The sequence below is a fragment of the Canis aureus genome, chromosome 22 (assembly GCF_053574225.1).
Source record: "Canis aureus isolate CA01 chromosome 22, VMU_Caureus_v.1.0, whole genome shotgun sequence".
Classification (NCBI taxonomy): Eukaryota; Metazoa; Chordata; class Mammalia; order Carnivora; family Canidae; genus Canis; species Canis aureus.
In genome coordinates this window covers 20,811,729-20,833,388 of record NC_135632.1, presented here as the reverse complement: position 1 = coordinate 20,833,388, position 21,660 = coordinate 20,811,729, and the positions used below count along the sequence as shown (strand labels likewise).

Sequence of the window (21,660 nt, the reverse complement as noted above, 5' to 3'; positions counted from 1 at the left end):
CAGAAGCTCAGCTCGATGTCTAAAACACTTCTGAGATGGCCAAATAGAACAGGCAGCTAGATGTCCATGTCTGGAGTTCAGGAAAGAGGACCAGGTTGGATAAGTCCATCTGGGAGTTGTCAGTCTGTAAATGCTATGAAGGCGCTGAGCCTGACGGAATCATCCAGTGGGGCAGTGGAAATAGGAAGAGCATCAGGGATGGAGCTCTCCATCCCTCCGGCGTGGAGGTAATGTTGAAGAGTGAGCATGTTGAATGTGACCACCTTGGGAAGCAGGGCCCTAGTTTCCAGTGCCCTCTGTAGCTAACCAGCCATGTGGCCATGGTCAAATTACTTAGCCACTCTAGGTCAGTTTTCACACTTATAAAATGCGAACAGTTTACCCCCCTGAAAGTGGAGGGCCAGATGGATCAGCAATCCAGCCTGTAAGGAGGTATACTCTTTGGCCCTTATAGCCAAACCTAGAAGCAAGGTGAGGATTAGGGAGCATTCTACTCTATCTAGAGAACATTGGGCTTTGTAGATTCAGATAATTCAACGAATTGGGGGTTATTTAAACCATCTGGATTTATAAGCAACCATTATATCCAGTAAGCTTTGAATTTGGGGTCCTTGTTTGTGGGATATTTTTTATCAGCTAGTACTGTAAATGTTGGCTTTCTACCACATTTTGGACCACATGTGTCAAACGATTGTCCACACAGTCTCATTTCATCATCCAAGTTGACCTGAGAGTTCAGTAGAGTATCACCTGTGGCCAGTATATGATGCAATATCGGAATCACCAATAAGATTCCAATGGAGCCACTTCCCCCATACACTTGAACTTGAGCCTTAGAAGCTCATCTCAGGAAAATAATAGTAATTTTTCCCTCATATGCCCCTACTGGGTGCCAGGAGCTTTAAAAATATTTTCTATTTTTCTCCTCACTACCCAGCCTGGTCAATATTCATATCATAGCTGTGGGGCAAGGAACCAATGTACGAAGTTCAAAACAAAACAAAACTTGCCCACAACCACGCAGCTAGGAAGTGAGTCTACAGCCTGGGTTCTTTACCTACAGCAAGTGACAGGGCTGGAGAGGGGCTAAGTATATGGGAGCCACCTGCTTTCTACTTCATCTGCCGGGCAGAGGGCATCCACCCCAGCATAGGCGGTGGGCTTTGGAACAGACTCCTGCCTATGTCCCTGGACTCCTTGCTCCCCAGTCCACACCCCAGCTCCTCTGCTACTTTTCCCTTTACATGAAGACCTCCTCCTTTGAAACACTGTAATTAACTTTAACTTCTGATGCTATGAAGGAAGCTTATTCCCCCATTTCAGACCACGTCCCTACTCCTCAGTAATTTATACTAATTATTAACAGACACACATGCACAGCAGCTCAATGCCCGAGGCAGCTTCCACACCTCAGTGAAGCATATTATTGTCCTCACTCCAGAGGATAGAATGCTTTCCTTGGGAACACAGAAGATTCTTTGCCCAAGCACTGGTTACCGTTCAGTATGTTACTATGCAGCTCTACACTTCACTTATAAAGTGCTTGACTGTAAGATCTGTTACATTGCCTGGACCATTCCTAATACAAATAAAGAAAAAGACATTACCCTATGAGGGTATTTTGAAATAACCACAATGATAATAATTCATCATATATTGAGTATCTATTATGTGGCAGATATTCACAGATACATTAGCTCTGATCCTTAAAAGAAATGAAAGATACTTGAAAGCCTGGTATAACCAATTTATAGATGATGGCACTAAGTCACAGAAAGGTCAAATGACTTACCCATGACCACAAAGGACCAGAAGTACGGACATTTTTACTATATTTCAGTGGCGCAATCTTCTGAGCTCAGTGTGCAACTGGATTACAATCATGCCCATGCTGAGCATCTCAAAATTAATGGGGCCTCTGAAATAAGAGAGTGCATCTTCATTTTTAAATCCAAATGCTTATAAGCGGAATGATCCGCCTGCCTGCTCCACAAGGCCAGCGAATCCTGTCTTTAGAAGATGCAAACACAGTAGAACTCAGCCTGGAAGATATCCTGGATTCAATCCAAAGAATCAAAAGCACTATTCCTCCATTGTGTGCCACTTCTTCTAAGCCAGGAGTCAGCAGAGATTTTCTGTAAAAGACCAGACAGGAAATATTTAAGTTTGTGGCCATATAGTCTCTGTCCCAACTACTCAACTTGCCTTTATAGAAGAAAAACAGCCATACACAATATATCAGAAGGTGGGCGTGACTGGGTTCCAATAAAACTTTATTTACAAAAACCGGTAACTGGCCATGGACCATGGTTTTCTAACCCCTGAAAACTCTCCCTGGATCCCCTACCTCACATCACTCTCTCAGTTTGTGCTTAGAACACCTTTCCATTTCAGGTCTTACGAATAGAATCAATGAGGCTTTCGCCTCCTCCAACAGCTCATTAATAGAGAGCTCAGATGCCATCGAGCTGATGACACTCCCAAAGCCTCTCTATGTTCATCTCCTTCCCATTTTAATATGCTTCCATTCATCATTCTCTCTTGTTTACTGTCTTGTAGCACTTTTCACTCCTGGTGTCAGCGCTTGTAGGCAAACCATGGGAGGAGCATCTACATCTGCTCTCAGCTGTCGTAATGATTAAGCGTTTAGACGTTTACTAGCTCTTCATAATAACTGTCTGGGCCAGAATGGGCTGGTTTAGGCCTTGGGAATTTCTACCCTTCAAATTTTAGGATCATTTTCTCCTAGAAACTCTTTCAGGCCTTGGCAATATCTTGTGCTCGATCGATTGGTTCAAATAACTGGTCTGAAGTGTGGTGTTTATTCATTCATTTAGCACCGAATCGTGGAGCACCCAGGCGGTTTGGTGCCAGCCCTGTGCTACATGTTGGGGATGGGAGCTATGGTCTCTGCCCTCAACAGCTACAGTCTCGTACCTCTCACATGCTTATAAAATCAATCATGAGAAAAAAGAAAGAAGGAAGGAAGGAAGGAAGGAAGGAAGGAAGGAAGGAAGGAAGGAAGAAAGAAAGAAAGAAAGAAAGAAAGAAAGAAAGAAAGAAAGAAAGAAAGAAAGGAAGGAAGAAGAAAGAAAGAAAAAGAAAGAAAAGCAAGAAACCGTGCTCTTCACTCTCACTCATTTGTCTGAAGTTGATTAATGGTTTTGAAGGGAAGAACGACTAATACTCATTTTAATCACTGAACTTCTTAAAGAATATGTGGGCTATAAAGTGATTATGGGTTAATGTTTTTGTCCTCACAATCCAAATACCAAAAGGCAGTTTTCAGTAAAAGAACTGCCGGGTCAATGTTTTACTTCTTTCAAGCAGTGCCTAATTCCACAGATTCTGATAAAACCAGAGAATCCAGACAGCTACTTGCTATCCAGATTTTGTAGCAATAGGATTTTATCCTAATTTGCAAGGTGATGAGGTGATTTTTATAGTTTCAGTCTCAGATCTCCAGTGTGTCAAGATAGTAATGACCAAAGTTCTGGATGATATTGCTTCTGTAGTGGCCAACTGTCTTTCTGCTGGATTTCTGATTGGGGGTAGGGGTTGGGGGGAATCCTCCTTCTTTTTAAATATATCAAATGATGCATGGGCAGTCCTTCCCCAGCAGTCGTTCCTGGAAGCCGGTGGATAGCCCCTCCATGAGGACGGGCATGTAACCTTCAACTGTCTATTCAAACTGGCCTCCAGCCTGTGGTCCTTTAAACTGCTTCCGAAGCATTTGTCACCACCCCATGTGTCGCCACACTCCAGATAGGCTCAATTGCTTGCAGGCTTCTGAATCTCTTTAGGCCTTGCTTTCACATGTTCTAGTCAGTTCTCACTCTTCACCTTTTTCTACGTGGCCAGTTTCTTTCACCTGTCATGACTCAACTCATGTCACCCTCCCAATCTCCTTATCAGCCTGAGTTAGGGGAACCCTCTGCTCCCCCATGGCCCCTTAAGCTGTCTTCTGACAAGTCACTCTGTCAACACTGCTGTCAGCGTCTGTTCATTTGCTGGTCAGTCCCACAAGATTTTGTGTCCCCAAGGAGAGGGGCCATGTCTCAGTCCCTGCAGCCCCTGTGTAGCACCCAGCATGCGATAGTGTGTCATAAATGTGGCTGCCTGGCCACATGATTGAGTAAATACACATCAGGTCACCTTTGAGACATTTACATGTTTTAAAACAATGGCATTTAAAAAAAAAATCATTCCACTGTATTCTTTTGTCCTGGCTCAACTCCCCAAACTTTTGTCGCTTGTCTGAGGATGTGGTTTACACGTCTTGCCAGCAGTTTTCCCCTCATGTGTCACCATACTTCTCAAACCATTGTGCCTAGAACTCATCACAGAACCTCAGATCTGCACATTGGACTTAGGGGCTTCCCTCTCAGTGACCCAAGCTCTCCATTTTCACCAACATCCCCATTTTGCTCCAAGATTCGTGTTCCGGACAGGGACAGGCCCAGACTCAAAACTTTTGTCCCTGCACACTTGGAGATAACCCATAATCTCTCAGATGTGCGCATGCAAATGACCAGAGCCCCGGCTGGTGTGTAATGACGGAGAGCAATGAAGAGAATCCATGGGAAGCCTTCCTGGAAGAGGAGGCCTTAGAAGTGTGGGCATAGGGAATCTGCAGGGTGCAGAGGAATACTGGAGAGAAGAATTTTAGACTGAGAAAGCAGACTAAGCAAAGGCCCTGGGGCTGGGGGTATGGTTCCTAGAGGAACAGTGAAGAGGCTATTTGGGGGATGTGAAATTAGAATTGCTTCTTTCTACAGGGCCTATAAACATAGATTTAGGAGTTTTGTTTTTATCTGGTAATAGTTTTTCTTTTTCTTTTTTTTTTTTTAAGAAAATAAGTTTAGATGATTTAGTGTGGTGGGGGGAGTAGCAGAAAAAAATGGGAATCTACAAAAGTCTAGGCACAACCCAAAGTTTTCAGCAAAACAATCAGCAGCAAAGAGAAAGCACCCTTGAAGGGCACCCACCAAGGGTAGAGGAGTCAGAAGGATGAGAAACATGAGCAAAATCTGTGCATGCCAGAGGACAGTCATGTGTCAATAATAGGGACTGTGGGAGACAGGGTGGAAGGGTCTGGACAAAAGTGACAGGGGTAGGGAACTGACCCCTTGAATAGGTGAGAAGGGACAGGGCTTGCTCTCCAGGGATCAGGGATATACCCCCAAATGCTGGTGGAGAGGGAACTGGAGGTGACAACCTAGACAGGCCAAAGCGAAGGCAGAGCAGGTAAGCCAAGTAGTGCAGAATGGCCTCTGGCTCTGCAGCAGAGTGGACACTAGGTCACTCAGCTAAGGACTCGGACTTGAGGAAGCTTAAGGGGTGATCTAGAACAGCCGTGATGAGGAGTGAGGAGAGAAAAGAGGAGGCCTCAGGAGGAGCAAGACAAAGGGCAAATGTCCAGTTTGCTTCCACTGACCTCAGAGACCTGACAGGATTTTGCAAAGCTGCACGTGCTCTGTTATTCTAGCAATGAACCCTGTGGTGGGGAAGGAGCTAGGAATGACAGTGAGCCTCCCTGAGAGCCCAGCCATTTGCTCAGAGCCTTCTTTTTAGAACACCGCCACCTCATGACACAGAGCTGATTCCTTTCATTCCCTTGGCCCAGGCCAGACCATCCCCCATTCAGAGGGAGGGTCTGGGGCTGATGACGGCTTCTAACTGGTGGGGCCCCGGTGCTCCAGGGAGGAGCAGGTAGGGATGCAGCACTCAGGAGCAGGCTGCACACTGTTCTTGCTCTTTTTCAGGAGCACAATGAGTTCAACTCCTCCATGGCCAGGAGCCAGACCAATACAGCGCGGATCGATGGCCTACGGCCAGGCATGGTGTACGTGGTCCAAGTGCGTGCCCGCACTGTGGCCGGCTATGGCAAGTTCAGTGGCAAGATGTGCTTCCAGACACTGACGGATGGTAAGAGGCGGGCCAGTGAACTGGTACTAGGCCAGCACTTGGGGGAGGGAAAGAAGCCCCGAGAAGCTACCCTCGCAGCCCAAATGCCAACCTTCCCTGGATTCCAGTGCCATTCCCTTACCTCCGGTGGGGCTGTGTGCACTTGTGTGATTCATAAGGCAGGGCATCCGTCTGAAGTCTGGCCCGTTTCTCTCCTAACATCTCATGGATTTGCCTTCGAAGGGTCTCTGCACCACATGCAGGGAGGTCACTGCAGTGAGACCCACACATACCTCGGGAGTCATGTGCCCTCTTGCCTCTGGATCAGGACCTGGGTGCCTCCACTATTTTCCCTTCACTCCCACTTCACCCCCTCTCTACTGGGGGACAGGGAGCTGAGCTCACAGCCTAACGGCACGAGCCAAGGTCTCCAGGAAGGAAACACAGGAGCAAAATTTGAGGTGCAGCAGTCCCTTGTACCCAGTATCTCAGCTTATTTGGAGCAGCTTCACATGTGACTCTAGTAGGTCCTGTTCATGTGTCATCAGAGGTAACAGAGGCTACCTTCCAAGCCATCCCCAAAGTCAGTAAGCCTGTCACCCCAAATACTTCCACCTTTGGGCTTTGTTAGTTCCCTATTATAACGATCTCTCCCAGTCAGTCCTCCGAGAATGACCTTTATGAATGGTGATGAAAATCTGATTTCCCTGCAGCCTGAGCATTGAGCATGGGGTACCTGCCTGTGTGTTCACTCACTCTTTTCCCTTAGCCACCCACTTACCATGGTGCATGCTTTTGTTTATGGGTTGACTATCTACCTCTTTTATTTATTCATTTGTGAGCTCTTGCCTGATAGTTTTCCAAACACCAGTCTATTTTCAACCTCCTCAACTGAAAGCCTTTAATTTTTCACTTATTACTTGCATTATGTGCAAAACAGTCAGCTTTTACAGAACATTTTATTTTAGGCCCATACTCTCTGACGAGGCACGTGATAGGACTCAGGGTTTTATGCTGACTCACATAATAATTTTTTAATAATTTAAAAAATCACCCAAAATATTTTAAAAATTAGATGATCTCATGTGAAAACCATAATGTGCGTTTTCTTGTGAAAAATTGCAAAGAAGCCAATGCTGGTGGGCATTCTGGTGTGAGGGCTCTTCCCCTGAGCTAATAGGTGGCTGCCCCTGTGGGATGCCTGCCCCTTCTCAGTGATTTGTACCCAGATGCTTGCATGCGAGCTGTCTGACCCCTGTAGGATTGGAGTTTGCAACCTATTTTGAATTTTTTTAGGTGAATCTTCACAATTATTTTGAGGATGCTGAGACGGGATGGAAAGGCAAGCCAGTTTATTCAGATTAATAATGCTGCTGGTATGAAAAGAACGCAGCTGTCTCCTGTCCCCTCTTTGCACCTCACTTACTATCTGGATTTATGGGCACTTAGGCATCAGGAAGTACACAGGATTAAAAACCCAAAACTCAGAATGCTCTGAGCACTGGTCTCTTGGCAATTCTGCTAGACAAATCAAGAAGTAACAAATTTCCCCCAAGAAGACTATTCCTTTTACATTTGGCAGTTAAGTTTTATAAACCCAAGAGGGACTAGATGTAAGAGAGTTTTGGTAAGTGGCCAAATTCAGGAGTATTTATTTTAATGACTGAGGTTCACACATGGGTAATAATTATACTCACTGAGGCTTTGGGCCTTGTCTTCAGCACAAAGGTGAATCTGAAGGTTGACTAGTGAAAGGGTCAGTGGAGCAAGGAGGACCTGTGGGATTCCACCCAGAGTCAAAGACCACGCCTTGGGCAGGTGACCACCACATAGCACAGAGCCACCCTGGTCCTGAGCTGCTGTTAGCTATAGTGTGCCTACATTGGTCTTAGCTGCTGTTGTTTTAACCCATCCATAAAGTATGGTATCTATATATTTATCAAACAGTCCAGGTGATTCTTACGCTCCCCGGAGTTTGAGAATCATCCTTCTACTCTGTGAGCGGAAGAAGATACTTCTGAAGATAAGGGTGTTGGTTCTTGAAGCTTCTCACTCTCTAGAAATCAATTTTAAAGACTGGAGGTCACATTGCTTTATGAAGTTTTTAAGGTATAAAGATGTTTTTATGGACTCTTTGCTGTGGTTCCTTGAATTTTTTTTTTTTTTTTTTTGCCAAATTCTTTTTTTTTTTTTTTTTTTTTTAACATACGTGTTACAGAAAGCTCTCAGCTGAGGGAAACCTTCCATCTTTAAATCGATGTCTGTGGAGTGGTTGGCTTCGAGAATAACATCCTTGTCTTTGGAAGTCACTTTCTCCACCCACAGAGTTGAAGAGTGGTTCTTAAACTTTGAGGAGCATGAGAATCACCTGGAGTACTTGGTAAACACGCAGAAGTTCTTTGCTCAGAGGTTCTGACTCAGTAGATCTGAGGAGGGGCCTGGAAATAGTCCTGTTTAATCATTGGGCTCGGGTGATTCTGATGCAGGACATGGGAAACTTCACTTCAAGAGCTATTTATTGCCTTTAGGGTGGCCAAATAGAGGACAGCCAAATAAATTTGAATTTCAGATAAAGCCAACAACATTTTAGTCCAAGTATCTCCCGTGCAATGTTTGGGGGCATACTTATACTAAAAGATTATTCATTGTTTATCTAAGAGTCAAACTTAACTGGTCAGCTGTATTTTTATTTACTGTATTTGGCAACCCTTATTGTAATAGAACATATAAAGCTTGACCTCTATATGCCTCAGTCCTGAACACCAGGTGAAAGAATAACCATAATTATTATTGTGCCAGCCGGGCCAAGTTGTTTCTATGGATTAAGGAAGAGTGTCAGTATTTGGGGTCCCCCTGACAGTACAGACATTATGAAATGTGCCCCACAATAATTTGATTACTTTGTTATTGCCTTTTTTTTTTTTTTTTTTTAGCAGAAAAGAGTCTGAGAGTCAGATGGACTAAAGACTTTGTTCTTTGTCCAAGAGCACAGGGCTCACACACACACACAAAAACCAGACTTTGGGCGAGCTCTGGTGTCCTCTGTGACTCAGGGGCTTCCCGTCCTCCTGAGTCACACACCATGGTCTTAACCTTGACAGAGGCCTCAATCCTGTTCTTGAGTGGGCCATTTCCCCACTGTTTCTTCATCCCCCGCAGCACCTGGCACAGGACTGCCCAGCCGCAGAGACTCTGTAAATATCTGCCTGGTGAAATCTGTGCACTCTGCTGGGCTTCAATACCTTTGTGTTTCAGGAGATACTTCCACAGTGGTTTTCAGTCTTCCCTCTTAGATCATCCTTAGCATGACTGACAGTCCTTTGAAAGACCTTCCAAATGAGGGCTGTAATATGGAGTCACCTCTGCCGTGGGGACAGATGTCATCAGCATTTAATTCTGAGCTTTTCTCTGTCGCTGCTGTTTCATTTTTATTGTTGCTGTCATTTGGCTTTAGTTTTTTTTTTTTATTTGTGATTTGAAGCTCCCTCTTTGTTTTAGTTGGGCTTCTGACTCTGTAGCATAGAAGCCATACTCCACATATACATATATATTTATTTATAGTGTCTTTGGTGTCATGCATTGAGTCCCAGCAGTATGCAAAGGGCACACAGGAAGGACTCTAATGGCTCTTTCTCACCTAGATGACTACAAGTCCGAGCTGCGGGAGCAGCTGCCCCTGATTGCTGGCTCGGCGGCAGCCGGGGTGGTGTTTGTAGTGTCATTGGTGGCCATCTCCATCGTCTGTAGCAGGTAGGCCTTCCGCTTCCGCTCCCAGCACTTCCTCTCCCACTGCCCCAGGTCCAAGAAGCTCCTATCTGCTTACAGGCCCCTCCCAGGCCACACACAGTAGATGGGGCCTAACTATTCACAGACGTGCTGCCAAGCTCACGGTCATCCCCTCTGTCTCAATCCACGGGCAGCCTAGAATTTGCCAGATTATGTGTTTTCTCTGTGCCTAAGATAAAATCCCCCGTAAGAGTTGGGCAAGGCTATGAGTAAACAGCATCCATCTTCCAATCTCATTTTATTCTCCCTCACTATCAGAGTGACAGTTCTCAAATTGCATTTGATCCACTGGTTCATCATAGCCTATACCACAGCCCATCCTCTGGTTAGGGGGCCAAGGCCCTCGGTAGAGGACACAAGGCAGGCAGGTAGGAGGGGAGCCTCGGAGAAAGACAGGAACTCCAAGTTCTGCAGAAGGGCAGGCCCTGAGGCCTTGTGAATTTTTAATACTGTTGCTACTGCCTTTGGGGGTTAGCCCAGATTCTGCTGCAGAAAGCAGTGTAGCTCGCTTCTCCAGAGCTGTTCCATGGTGCAGTCAGCATGCTGACAGGTGTCCTTAGCGCTCTGCCCGCAACCCTGATGGGGATCCACGGCCCTGCCTGGTCTCTGAAAGACCTTGACTTGAAAGCAGACCCGGCTGCCTACAGTGGTGGTCAAGCCAGGAAGCAGGCCAGGAGCTAAATGTTAACGTGAGAGCTGCCCAGTTCCCAGCCCCAGGAGATGCCTGAGTGGGTCCCCATCAGGACAGGGGAGCTGGGTGGAGCTCCCTGGAGCAGAGCAGTGAGCTTGCACCCCAGCTGAAAGAGCTCCTCTTGCTTGCATCTGCAGGAAACGAGCGTACAGCAAAGAGGCCGTGTACAGCGATAAGCTCCAGCATTACAGCACCGGCCGAGGTGAGTAGAAAGCACACACCTGGCGGAGTAGGTGAGTACTTGGAGTGCTCCTTAGAGCCAGGCTGGCTGGTCCTGACGACAGAACCCCTTCCAGCCCCCGGTGCCCCAGCAGTGGCTTCTCTCTGCAGGTTCCCATGGGCCACGGGCTGCCTGCCCCTCTGAAGTCTGCCCATTGTGGGCACTCGTTGGGCGCCTGGCGAGTAGATTATCTTCCACATTGATAAGCCCATATAGGACACAGAATGCAGGGAAAAGATTGGGTTTAGCAAGTCAATGAATCCTGAAATCAGACTCAGTGGGAAAAGATGGAAGGTTCTCTATTAACATCTTTTGCCTTATCTTATCCAATTGAGCGGCTGGGGAATGTGTTAACCAAATTCACAGATAAGCCAGAGAACATGAATGTAGGAATTAAAAAGATAGCAGAGCCCAAGAGGCCAGAGTGTTGGGATATCTCCCAAGTGTTTTCTTTTAAGCAGTACCTTGAAAAGTTTTTCTCACTCATTATCCTACCCATCTCTTTTTAAAAAACCTATATGTAATACTTTTGTGGCTAAAATTTCTCCTCACCAACGTACAATGTAAAGTCCTATGTCAGAATTATTCTTCTATCTGTGTCATTACATGGCAGGATCTGTAAAAAGTCCCCCTAGGTCAGTTGGGCCACCTCTCACTTCCAGAAAGCTTAGATCCTTGGGACATGTTCTCTTTCTAAGTAACTCCTTTTGAATTCCTCTGATGCCCTCAGAAATCTGTGCCAGCACCTTGCGCTATGCTCTGTCACAGGCTTCTTCTGTAAACCTCTTCTCACCTAAATCCCCCGGTGCAATGCCAGCCCCTTTCTTCCTGTTCACTCAGCAGTAAGCATGAAAAACAGACCTCCTGGACACACACAAACCCTCAGCATGCCTTCAGTGGGTAGTTCCTGGAGTGAAAATGGGCTCAAAGGCAAAATTTCTCTCGGACCCAAATCCTCCCTTCTCCAAGGTTCCCCAAGGCAGGAAAGTGAGGCCAGGACCTTCACCCAGCAGCTCCACCCCAGGTAGCTAGTAGCATGGCCAGCGCTGGCTGGGACTGTACCAAGGTCACTCTGTAGAAATGGCTTTGCTCTCTGGGGGCTTTCAACCCAAGACCAAGAAACTGCCAAGGCTTTGTAGAGGATGGAGCCCCTGGTGGCTGGCTGCTGTTACAGGCAGTTATTACTGGGAGGGAGGTGGGGGCTCAGTGTGGGCTCAGATGCCCTGACACGCCCTACCAGGGGTCTGGGGCAGGCTCCAATCAGCAGCACAAACAGGCTGGGGGATTGGGAGAATGGACCCCTTCTAGGGCTACAGGCAGAGTTCCTGCAACACTGAGTCCCATTTACTTTTCTTGCTTTGCCTGTCCAGGCCCCCCTGGGCCTTCATTTTAACCAGTTGTAACTGGTTTCACAGGGGAAACCTTACTGTGTTCCTTCTCTTTTCCTGTGTCCTGACTCTGTGCCTTTCTGCAAAATCTACAGATGTGTTTAACTTATTTTAACCTGTGCATTTGCCCTTCCAGGCAGTGCCTTAACTTCCCCAACTAAAAAATAAAGACTTTGATTTTTCTCTGATTCTCAAGTGAAGATTCCCCCTCCACCAAGCATCTGAATTACCTGAAGGGTTTTCTCCATCTGCCTGCTTCCCTGCCTCTGCCTCAGGACTCGGACATTGCCCCTACCCACCCCCTACTTCGGGCTGACACCTGGCCATATGAAGACCCATGGTGAAGTCCATTTCAGATGTGGCATCTGGGTGACCTCTTTTGACGAAACATTTGAGATGGCCATGTCAGCTGGAATGCAGAGGATGCAAAATTGTGTTCAAGAGGAGAAATGCCATTTTGGAGACTAGAGATGCCCTAGGGTGAGAATGGGGTGCCCTAAGAAGGAGCTCCCCTTGTCAAATGGCAGGCAAGCTAAGCCTTGTCACTTCTTGGGCAGGGTACAGCAGGCATCAAGAATCCAGTCCAGGTGCAGCTTGGTGTCCTTTGGACCACATCACCCTGAGATCTGGCCATCCTCCTGCTCTGGAGGGGTGCCGCTCTGCTGGCCCACCACGTGGCACCCACGTACACAGAGATATGCTTCCACAACACCCGAGCCCCTTCTGGGGAACTCTGCTATCCCTAAGGCCAACAGAAGGAGGTGTCCATGGTTGTTAGGGTGCACAGAGAAACCAATCCCCAGTCTGCAGTAATGGTGTCCTGCTGCAGCCAGTGTGGACAGCTGAGTCCACGGTGCCATCCATGATAAGCTGCACAGTCGCATCCCTACCCCTCAGACTGGACACTGTGCCACACAGAGTTCACTCCCTTGGCTGCTTTAGAAGGCTGTCTTCTTTTTAATTCAGCTCCCCTTTTATAAGTGCCCTTACCCCTGTCCATAACAGTTCTGGCTCCTCTTTGCAACCCAGTTCCCTAAACTCCTAGTCTCATGCACTGAACTGCATTAGTGCTTTTTCTCCCAAGCACATCCATCACTCTGACCAAAGCTCTTACTGTTGGAGAATCACAGTTGAGAGGCTTTTAGAGCTGGGGGAAGGCTCAGCACACTTGTAACAGAAGAGAAAACTGCTGGCTCTGATGGAGGACGTGTCTGGCCCAAGACGGGGAAGGAGTAGGAATATTTAGTTATAGAAAGCCTACTCTGTGCCATGAATTGGGAACTTTCTTCTGTTAGCTCACTTAGACTCATCCAACCCTGACAACCACTTAAGAGGCAGGCATTAATAGGGCAGGAGTCATAGGGCTCCTAGGTGGCAGAGGTAGATGGCACACTATCTAAGTCTGGCTACAGAGTCCATTCTCTCTCTTACCATATTGCAGAGACTCAAGGTGCCAGGTGATCAGGAGCTGGTGAGGATAGGGTAAGGACTAATCCCTGCGGTCCTGGTTGGTGGTTTATCAGTCCTCCAACCCTGTTTCCCACTTTAGAAGGTGGAAAGGTCAGTTATGTCTAATCTGAGTGTGTCTACATACACGTGGCCAGCAACTGCAGTCTGAGGACTTCCTGCCTGGGAAGTGATGGGAAGCCCACAGCAGCCCCACCTCTCTTCCCCGTGGGCAGGCACTAGGGTACCATAGAGAGGCCCGGTGGTCCCTGCACTCCCAGACCGTCCTTTCAAGCTGATACAAAAGCTAAAGGAGAAATAACAGAAATCTTTCCAGATGGAATACCTTCTCTAGCCCATCCAGATATGGAAAAGATGTTCAGTTTGAGAACAGTGTGCTTGCTGGGGCACTGAGTTATGCTCCCTCCGCTGAGCTTGGAGCATGTGAATAAGCACAGAAAGGGGAGGCTGAATTTGGGTGAGAGAGATTAGAGGAAAGGCAAGTTGGGAAGAGGATCTGCTGAATGTGATGCTAGATGCTTGGATGAAGAGCCTGGAAGCCTATGGTTCATGTTCAAGGTGGGTGGGACCGTGGTTTTCCCGTGTCCAAGGAGAGGCAGACAGATGGTGTGTTCTCATGATTTCTGTGAGCCAGATCTCAGAAGGTGCTCTCTGGCTGACTAAAAATTGCCTGGACAGGATGATCCAGGTAGGCCAGGGTAGGCTTGGGAATCTATCTTAGAAAAGTTCTAGTCAATTCTGCATTTGGGAAATGCTACTGGGCATTTATGGGGCTTATGTAACTACACACCTGATGCCTCACTGATTTCTGAGTTGGGTGAAGTGGGGAGGGGTGGGGAGAGAGGAAGAAAAGAGCTTGGTAAGAGGTCAAAGGCTTTCAGAAAGCAAACCTATCACAATCACCTCCGTGTTGCAGGCAACTGCAGATACAATGACACATTTATTCTTAAGCCTCGAGAAAAGCAAAAATAAATAGGGCACGTGCCCAAGGACCGGCAAAAGCTCTAATTTCCACCTAGGGCAAGAGGACAGAGCACTGAGATTACAGAACAGGGGTGTGAGCTTGATCCGGGCCAAATGCTTATAGAGACCAAAGCATGTGGGTACTGGGCATTTACAACTGAATTCAGTGATCATTGGGAACCACAGTGGCTTCTTAAGAAAAAAGAATGAAGACCTCATCTCATTTACTAGGGTTATATCTTTAGTAATTTCAAGAGGAATTGAAGATGTAGTGAATTTTTATTTTGGCAAAAATATTTGATGATCTCTTAGGGAAAGTGGTGTAAAGTAAGTACAGAGCTTGTCTTCATACCCAACGAAAGTAGGTTAGTGACTCTGTCAGCCAAGAAGGAAGTCACTAGCTTTATTCTAGTCCATGTCCGATTCAATCTCTTGTTCATTTGATTGTTTTTTTAAATTCATGAGTCAGGTGCAAGCAAGCCTAGGGATGCTTATCAAGTTTGTAGGTAACAGTTGGAGAGCATAACTAACACCATATAAAACAATCAAAATTCAGAACTATCCAACAGCTTTGAATGCTAATTTGAAATCTGCAACATGAAATGTTAGAGGGATAAATCTAGAATCTAGTGTTTAGGTTAAAACTAAAATAAAGCAACACAGAAAGGAGGAGACCTGACTTGCTATTCGTTTGTGTGAAAATGTGTAGGTATTTAGTTTACCACATGCTTAATATAAGTGATATATAGCAGAGTGAAAAGCCAAGCACTGTTACTGATGCAAAACAAGAGTAAAAATAATGTCCAGTTTTGAGTACTTACTGTGTTAAACACTTTACCTCTATTCACTCATTTAATTCTCATAACTGTCCCATGAGGTAGATTTTGCATGTGAAAAAAAAAAAAAAAAAAAAACAGCCTCAGAGGGGATAGATAACCTGTCCAGAATCTTGGAATCAATGATTTGCAAAACAAGGATTTAAACTCACATCTGTCTGACTCCGGTTCCTGAATCAGAAGAGATGATACACAGACACGCTGTCCTCTGTGCTAGTAAAAACACACCTCCAGTGATGTCCTTGGTTCTGAGGACCCCATTTCAAGAAGAGCATTATTGACAAACAGCCTGCCTGTGGAAAGTGCCAACTCTTGGTCTCTTACCTTAGAGTCTTGGAAATACCCGTACGGCGCTGGGGAAACACAGGCAGGGATCAAGCATGATGCTTTTATGGCAAAGGAAAGGAAATGGTGCTGCCATGCTTCATGAGGTTAAATGGAACCATCTAGTCAAAGAGCAGAGTAGACAGACATTGGATTCAGTATAGAACTCCCCTGCCCCCCTCCACCCACCCAAACTGGAGCTGTCCACCGCAGAGCCAGGCTGCTTTCTGGGGAAGTAAGCTCTCTGTTCTTGGAAGCATTCAAGCTCAGGCTAGAGAGCAGCCAGTAAAGGATGTTGTGGAGCGGGCTGCTGCTCCAGGTGGGAGATTGGACTAGATTAGACCCAGAAACACATCTCGCTCTAAGATTCCACACCCAGCTTTCCTGACTCTGGGTGGTAGATGCACTTCAGAGCTGTAAAGGACCAGCAGCCAACCCACTGGAAATCACCTTGGGCACCAGGGTGAAGGTCGGGTGGATCCATTGCCTCTTCTGGAAGTAACAGGAACATTAGTAACTGGTCATGAATACATGAGGGCTTATAAGGAAAGGAGAAAAGGCTCCCAGGTACAGAAGGGGGCGGAGTTTTCAGTGGGTGCTTATTAAATGGCGAGTAAATTTAATGAGCAACTCTATGGCTGTTGCCTTTGGGTTCCCAACGACACTTTGATGGCCCAGAACCAGTGGGCCTTGCCTGGAAAGAGCTGCCTGTGCTAGTCATTGATGCCAGAAGCAGGAGGTGTTAATCTCTTTTTCCTAAAGTACCTTCCTCAGTAGCAAGTAACCTGTGGTCCACTTTCCATCTCTTGGAGACACATATGAGGCAATCACTGTGGTTTTAAAAAGAAACTTTAAAATGTGGTGAAACTGCCAAATACAAGGAGGGAGGGAGATCCTGCTTGGATCCTCTGCTTTTCCACTGAATCACTGCCTTCCTGGGGGTGTCCCTCTTGGATTCTTCCTCAAACCCTTACTGGGCACCCATGACCTCTGCTCCTTCCTGAAAGAAACAACTGCCCATCGCCCCGATGTTGGCCTTCAGAATCAGGTGGAGCAGACTATAGTTTCTAGTTTCCATCAAACTTTCCTGGTAGGTTAACTCCAGGAAACTGCCTATCAGGTCAACAACTTCAACCACCACTGATATGCCTCCTAAATCCACAACTGGAGATTTAGATGTCCAGCTCTGTTTCCATTCTGAGTTTTACAACTGACTTCTAGGCACTTGCATATCTCACCTGTGTATTCAAGGTGTAAAAGCACATGTGCAAAATTCCCTGACAATGTGGTTTCTTTTTTTTTTAAGATTTTATTTATTTATTCATGATAGAGAGAGAGAGACAGAGACAGAGAGAGAGAGGCAGAGCCACAGGCAGAGGGAGAAGCAGCCTCCATGCAGGGAGCCCGACGCAGGACTCGGTCCCGGGACTCCAGGATCATGCCCTGGGCCAAAGGCAGGTGCTAAACTGCTGAGCCACCCAGGGATCCCCAGACAATGTGTTTTCTTTCCCAAAGTCCATTACCTGGTAAATTGTACCACTCTATTCCAGAAGTCTTGGCATTGATTTGGATTCTTCTCGTCTTTCTTCAATTCCTTGTCTTTAAATGCTCACCAAGTGCTATCAATCCTCCCTTTGAAATTGCTCTTGCTTCTTCTGTTGTTCTCATTGCAGCGCTCTGGTTGAAAACCCTGCATCTTGCACCTTAATTACTACGGCAACCTCATAGCTGTTTTGTCAGCCTCCAGCCCCTTCCCCACGACATACATGTGAAGGCTGCAGCCTGCCAATAAAAGGAACACCTAGCTCTCGGGGCTGATGGATCTCTCATTTGTTGATGCAACAGTTGCCAGCACTGTGTGTCTGATGGCATCAGTCTTAGTGCCTTTGGTTTAGTCATCAAGGCCCTCCCGTACTAGAACATCAGTGCTCTTCCACCTTGGTCCTGCCTTCCCACTGCCTTGAGGCTGGTCACACTCTCCTCGTTCATACAAGAGTGGGCTTCTCTCTGAGCTTTGCCTTAGATACTCCAGGCTTCTCCCTCTTCAGTGCATGACTATGGGATCTGTCCTTCTATGATTCTGACCTAGAACACTGACACCCATAGCCCTCTGCCTTCTCTGGTTTCTGCAGCATTGATAGCTCATTTCCGGGTGTGTGCTCTCGATTCTAGACTCTCCAGCCCTATTCCCCAAGTATTTCAGGTCTTCGTCATCTGAAGAACCTCATGGGCTTTTCTTTTCCTATAGCTCCTGTAGTCACTAGAACAGTGTCCTGTCAACATTGAGACAGATGAGGGGTGATCTATGTACTGAGGCAGAGTCGGGGATGAAGTTCCTCCCAGGGATTGGATCTTATGTGTAGATCCCTGAATTGCTTCCTGCTTGTGGTTAGATATCTGGACCAAATTTAGGTGAGTCACAAAGATGACAAAGTCTGCCTTGGATCCGGAATGGGACACAAGGAAGCACACTTCCCTCTTCCATGTGTCTCCGTCAGACCTGCTGGGACACAAGATATCAGTGACGGGGAACAACCTAAATCACTACCTCTCCGGAGCCATACTGTGCCATTCTAGGAATCCTCAGCCAGCAGGAGGATATCAGGCTCTTCCTGGCACCCCTGAAGCCTCCCAGGCTGTCATGCTCTCCATGGACACCCAAGATGTCTGTAGCACTGATTTTTCTCACAGAAAAGCATACTTTCTGCATGTGTGAGAGGGTTGAAGAGGAGCACTCAGTCTTCTCCTTCAGCTATTAATCCTCATAGGTCACCCCCTAATTCGAACTGGCACTTGCCCAGCCTGCTTCTGCTCAGCCTTGAGATCCTGGCACTTGCAAGCGGGGCTAACTGACTTTTCAGATACTCTCTACACATCTGCCAGCATCCCCAGAATTTGTCCCAGGCACTTTGCTTTTGAGAGCCCCCAGTCTACTGGTGTAGGGTCTCTAACAATGGCCAGGAGTTTCTTCTGCTTGCAGGAGTGCTCTGTGCCACTCAAGAAAGCTCTGAATAGTGGCTAAGTCATTTCTCCCCAGACTTCTCTGCCTAAAGCTTTGGTTCATGGGTAAGATTTGGCTAATTTCCTGGGACTGTGGTCTTTTAGAGCTTGAGGCAGTCCAGGCTGCACCCCCTCCCCAGCCATAGCATAAGTGGGTTTTGGGGTCAATGAACAAACATACCTGCAAATGAGTTGTTTATAGAAATGAATGGATTAGAAGATTATAAAATTGAAGACTTTTTTCTCTCTCAAGACACTAGCAATCAGATGTTTAGATCCGTACATACTACTTTTGTGCCAAAGGTATGGAACCTATGTTAAAAATAAGAAAACAATTGGTAACTGTTAACTATTATAAATATGTAATATTAACAATAATAATAATGTGAAACACCCTACAGAGCATTCTAAAATGCCTTATATTATGAGCTATATTGCATCTGATATTATTATTACTACCACTGATAATATTTCCCCAACACTCATAATCTGAGAACAATTTCTGAGCCCCGTCTCCAAATGTTTGGCTGTGCCTGACTCGGCAGCTGACTTGAATTCCTTGTTCACTGTCTGGTGATTCATTGCACTAAATACCATTTTCCTGATAATTAAAAACTGCTCACTGGCAAGTGGGAGCAGGAACAGGCTGATGCAGGATTTATGCAGAAACACAAAATGAGCCAAAAGACAAATGACCTGTTCCGCCTAGCTGAAGGCATTTTTTCTTTCTCATCATCTTCGGGGACTTGAGAAAGCCGAGCGGTAATGCAGGAGGGAGTTGTGGAGAGCTGTGTTATTCCGGGATGAGGTAGATGCAGGGGCGCCCTTCTTGCCAAATCACTTTCCTGATTTTGAGCCCCGGATCCCTGCCCCCAGCCGGAGGAGTTAGGCCGGGACCCTACTCATCAGGAGAAAAGCACTGATTCTAAGCCGTTTGGTAGACTTTCGATTCCAGTTTCCCTTCCTCCATGTGACAAAGGTATCTTCAATTTCAGGGAAAACAAGTCATGATTCCTACTGTTGCACAGATGCAGAACTTCAGAAGCACATTGCATCAGCCCTCCTAGGCTCTTCCGTATGGCCCCCTCTTGCTGCTTTGTGAAGGGCTTCACTGACAGTCAGAACCCTGGTCTCAGAACAGCCGTGACATTGCACACGTGCCCCCTCCACCCCCATTCCTTAATTCTACAAGTCAACAAGGTAGCAAACCTGTCCGTGTAAGTAAACCACACTCATCATTGAAGTGTGAACTTTCTCCCACCTCGGTGCACTTGGTCGCCTATTCTTGACTTGAAAGAACACCAGCAGCATCAGGAGATGAGCCGACCGTTCCCCTCTGGGAGTAGGTCCTTCCCAGAACTGAGGGGGGCTACTATCCGTAAAGCTCATTAACTCAGAATGCTTTCTCATTCATCCTTATATGTGTCTGTACTAGCAAACCATTCATTACTGCACATTCTAGATTGTTTAATTAGTCTTTGTGGAAGAGTTCCTGTAGGACAGCTTAGCATACATCGTTTAAAAGCCCTTGATCTAAAATAACAAGGTGGTTATTTTTAAAGTAACTAATATAACTCTTAGTGGCTTACATTCCCCCACTGGCCACCCCACTTTGCTTCCTCATCCTACCTCCCCAAACACTTCCTAGAACCATTTACTGATAATCATCATGAGTACGTCAGCGTGTGAGCCCTCCCCGAAAACATCAGGCGCTGTGCTGGGTATGTCACTTGCAATATGTTCTGTAATATCATAGTCGCCGTGGGAGGGAGGTGCTAGCTTCCCCACTGGCAGAGGAGAAGCCTGTTCTAAGAGATGGATGCGGCTTTGCTGTGTTATGCCAGGCTAGTAAGAGGCTTTGGGGTTCTGTCCTCGCCTATTGGCCCCAGCATCTGGGTCTCAGCCTCCTCCCCTCTCTGCATGGTACAGAATTCGGGGAACGTTACAGGTTGCTGACACTAACCTGCTGTCTGCTTGGCATTTTGAGGGGCTCTATTGTTGCCTCACCTCTTGCCCTCACCCCTTCAGCTCACGCTGGCCAACTTCCACCTGCCACATCCGTGTTTCTTCGCCTCAAAGCTCTCTCTGGCCACGGAGGCTCCCTGCTCACCTGTGCAGCTGCCCCACCAGAGGCTGATGGGAACTTGGGTGGTAAGACTGGAGCTCCCTCCACCCAGGGCAGGCCAGCTCTGAAGCATGTGGTCACACACACCAACTCCCAGAGCTTTCCCCGGGGGACTTAAGCCTGCTTCGGCTACTCACAGTGGGAAGTGGCTTGAGATCACACTTTTTCTAGGCAGACTTTTTTGCCCAGTCTCACTTCCCCACTCACCTGCAGGTACTGCTCGGGGCCATCTTTCAGATAAGCCACTTGGCTCTCATCACCTTGTCCCAAGGGTCGCTTTTGGTGGAGCCCAAAGTATGGCTGCCTGGAGCTGCTGACGTGGTTTCGTTAGACACTTCAGTCTGGTTTCAACCGTTCTTGCTCTTCACTTGTTCTTCATACCAAGTAAAAAAGAGATGACCTCCATCCCTACTATCCTTTTAATCCACTGTTAGCAAAGTGAAACACCTCTGTCTCTCTCTCTCTCTCTCTCTGTCTCTTCCTCTCTCTTCCCTCCCTGCCACATTCCACAGGGATTAGAACATTCTTCATAAAGTGAGGATCTCTCTGTTTGCTTGGTCCAAATCTCAGTCAGCTGATTCCAAAGTCAGTGTTGTCATCCCCAAGTTTCCAAGGAGCATTCCAGCATGCTGTTGACCATCCTCAAGCAAGCAGGCTAGCATGCTAAGAGTGGGTTTTCTTGACTGAGAATGAACTATCTTTCAGAAAGAGTAGTTCTTCGGGGCATGGGACCTGGCTCTCTCTCTGACTTAAAAAAAATCCCCTTCACTTCTTTCTGTATCTTCCTTCTCCCGCTGGATTGTATTCTAGTACTTTTAATCCTTGCCTGAATTATGACCAAAGCAACATGAATTTGGCGGGGTGGGGGGAGGGGGGGGAGCTGTAGGGTCGGTCCTCAGAGTTTGGGGGGATGAAAACTGTCAGAACTAGACCCTGGTTATAGACAGGGCTGG

The 21,660-nt window shown here is 46.8% G+C and overlaps 1 protein-coding gene and 1 long non-coding RNA gene across 6 annotated transcripts in view; one reads left to right on the top strand and one right to left on the bottom strand.

The window, feature by feature from the left end:
- Positions 1-21,660, top strand: part of EPHB1 (EPH receptor B1) — a 474,340-nt gene that overhangs the window by 382,749 nt on the left and 69,931 nt on the right. For all 5 annotated transcript variants that reach the window (XM_077865055.1, XM_077865054.1, XM_077865053.1 and 2 more), the window contains 3 exons: positions 5,766-5,928; positions 9,549-9,657; positions 10,522-10,586. In XM_077865055.1, the coding sequence (XP_077721181.1) occupies positions 5,766-5,928; positions 9,549-9,657; positions 10,522-10,586 (337 nt within the window). The remainder of the gene's footprint in view (positions 1-5,765; positions 5,929-9,548; positions 9,658-10,521; positions 10,587-21,660) is intronic.
- On the bottom strand, positions 1,625-21,340 carry LOC144293858 (uncharacterized). The gene is made up of 5 exons (XR_013361234.1): positions 20,915-21,340; positions 18,764-18,894; positions 17,106-18,082; positions 15,583-15,704; positions 1,625-2,135 (listed from the first exon to the last, which is right to left on the bottom strand). It is a non-coding gene; the product is annotated as an uncharacterized LOC144293858 (long non-coding RNA).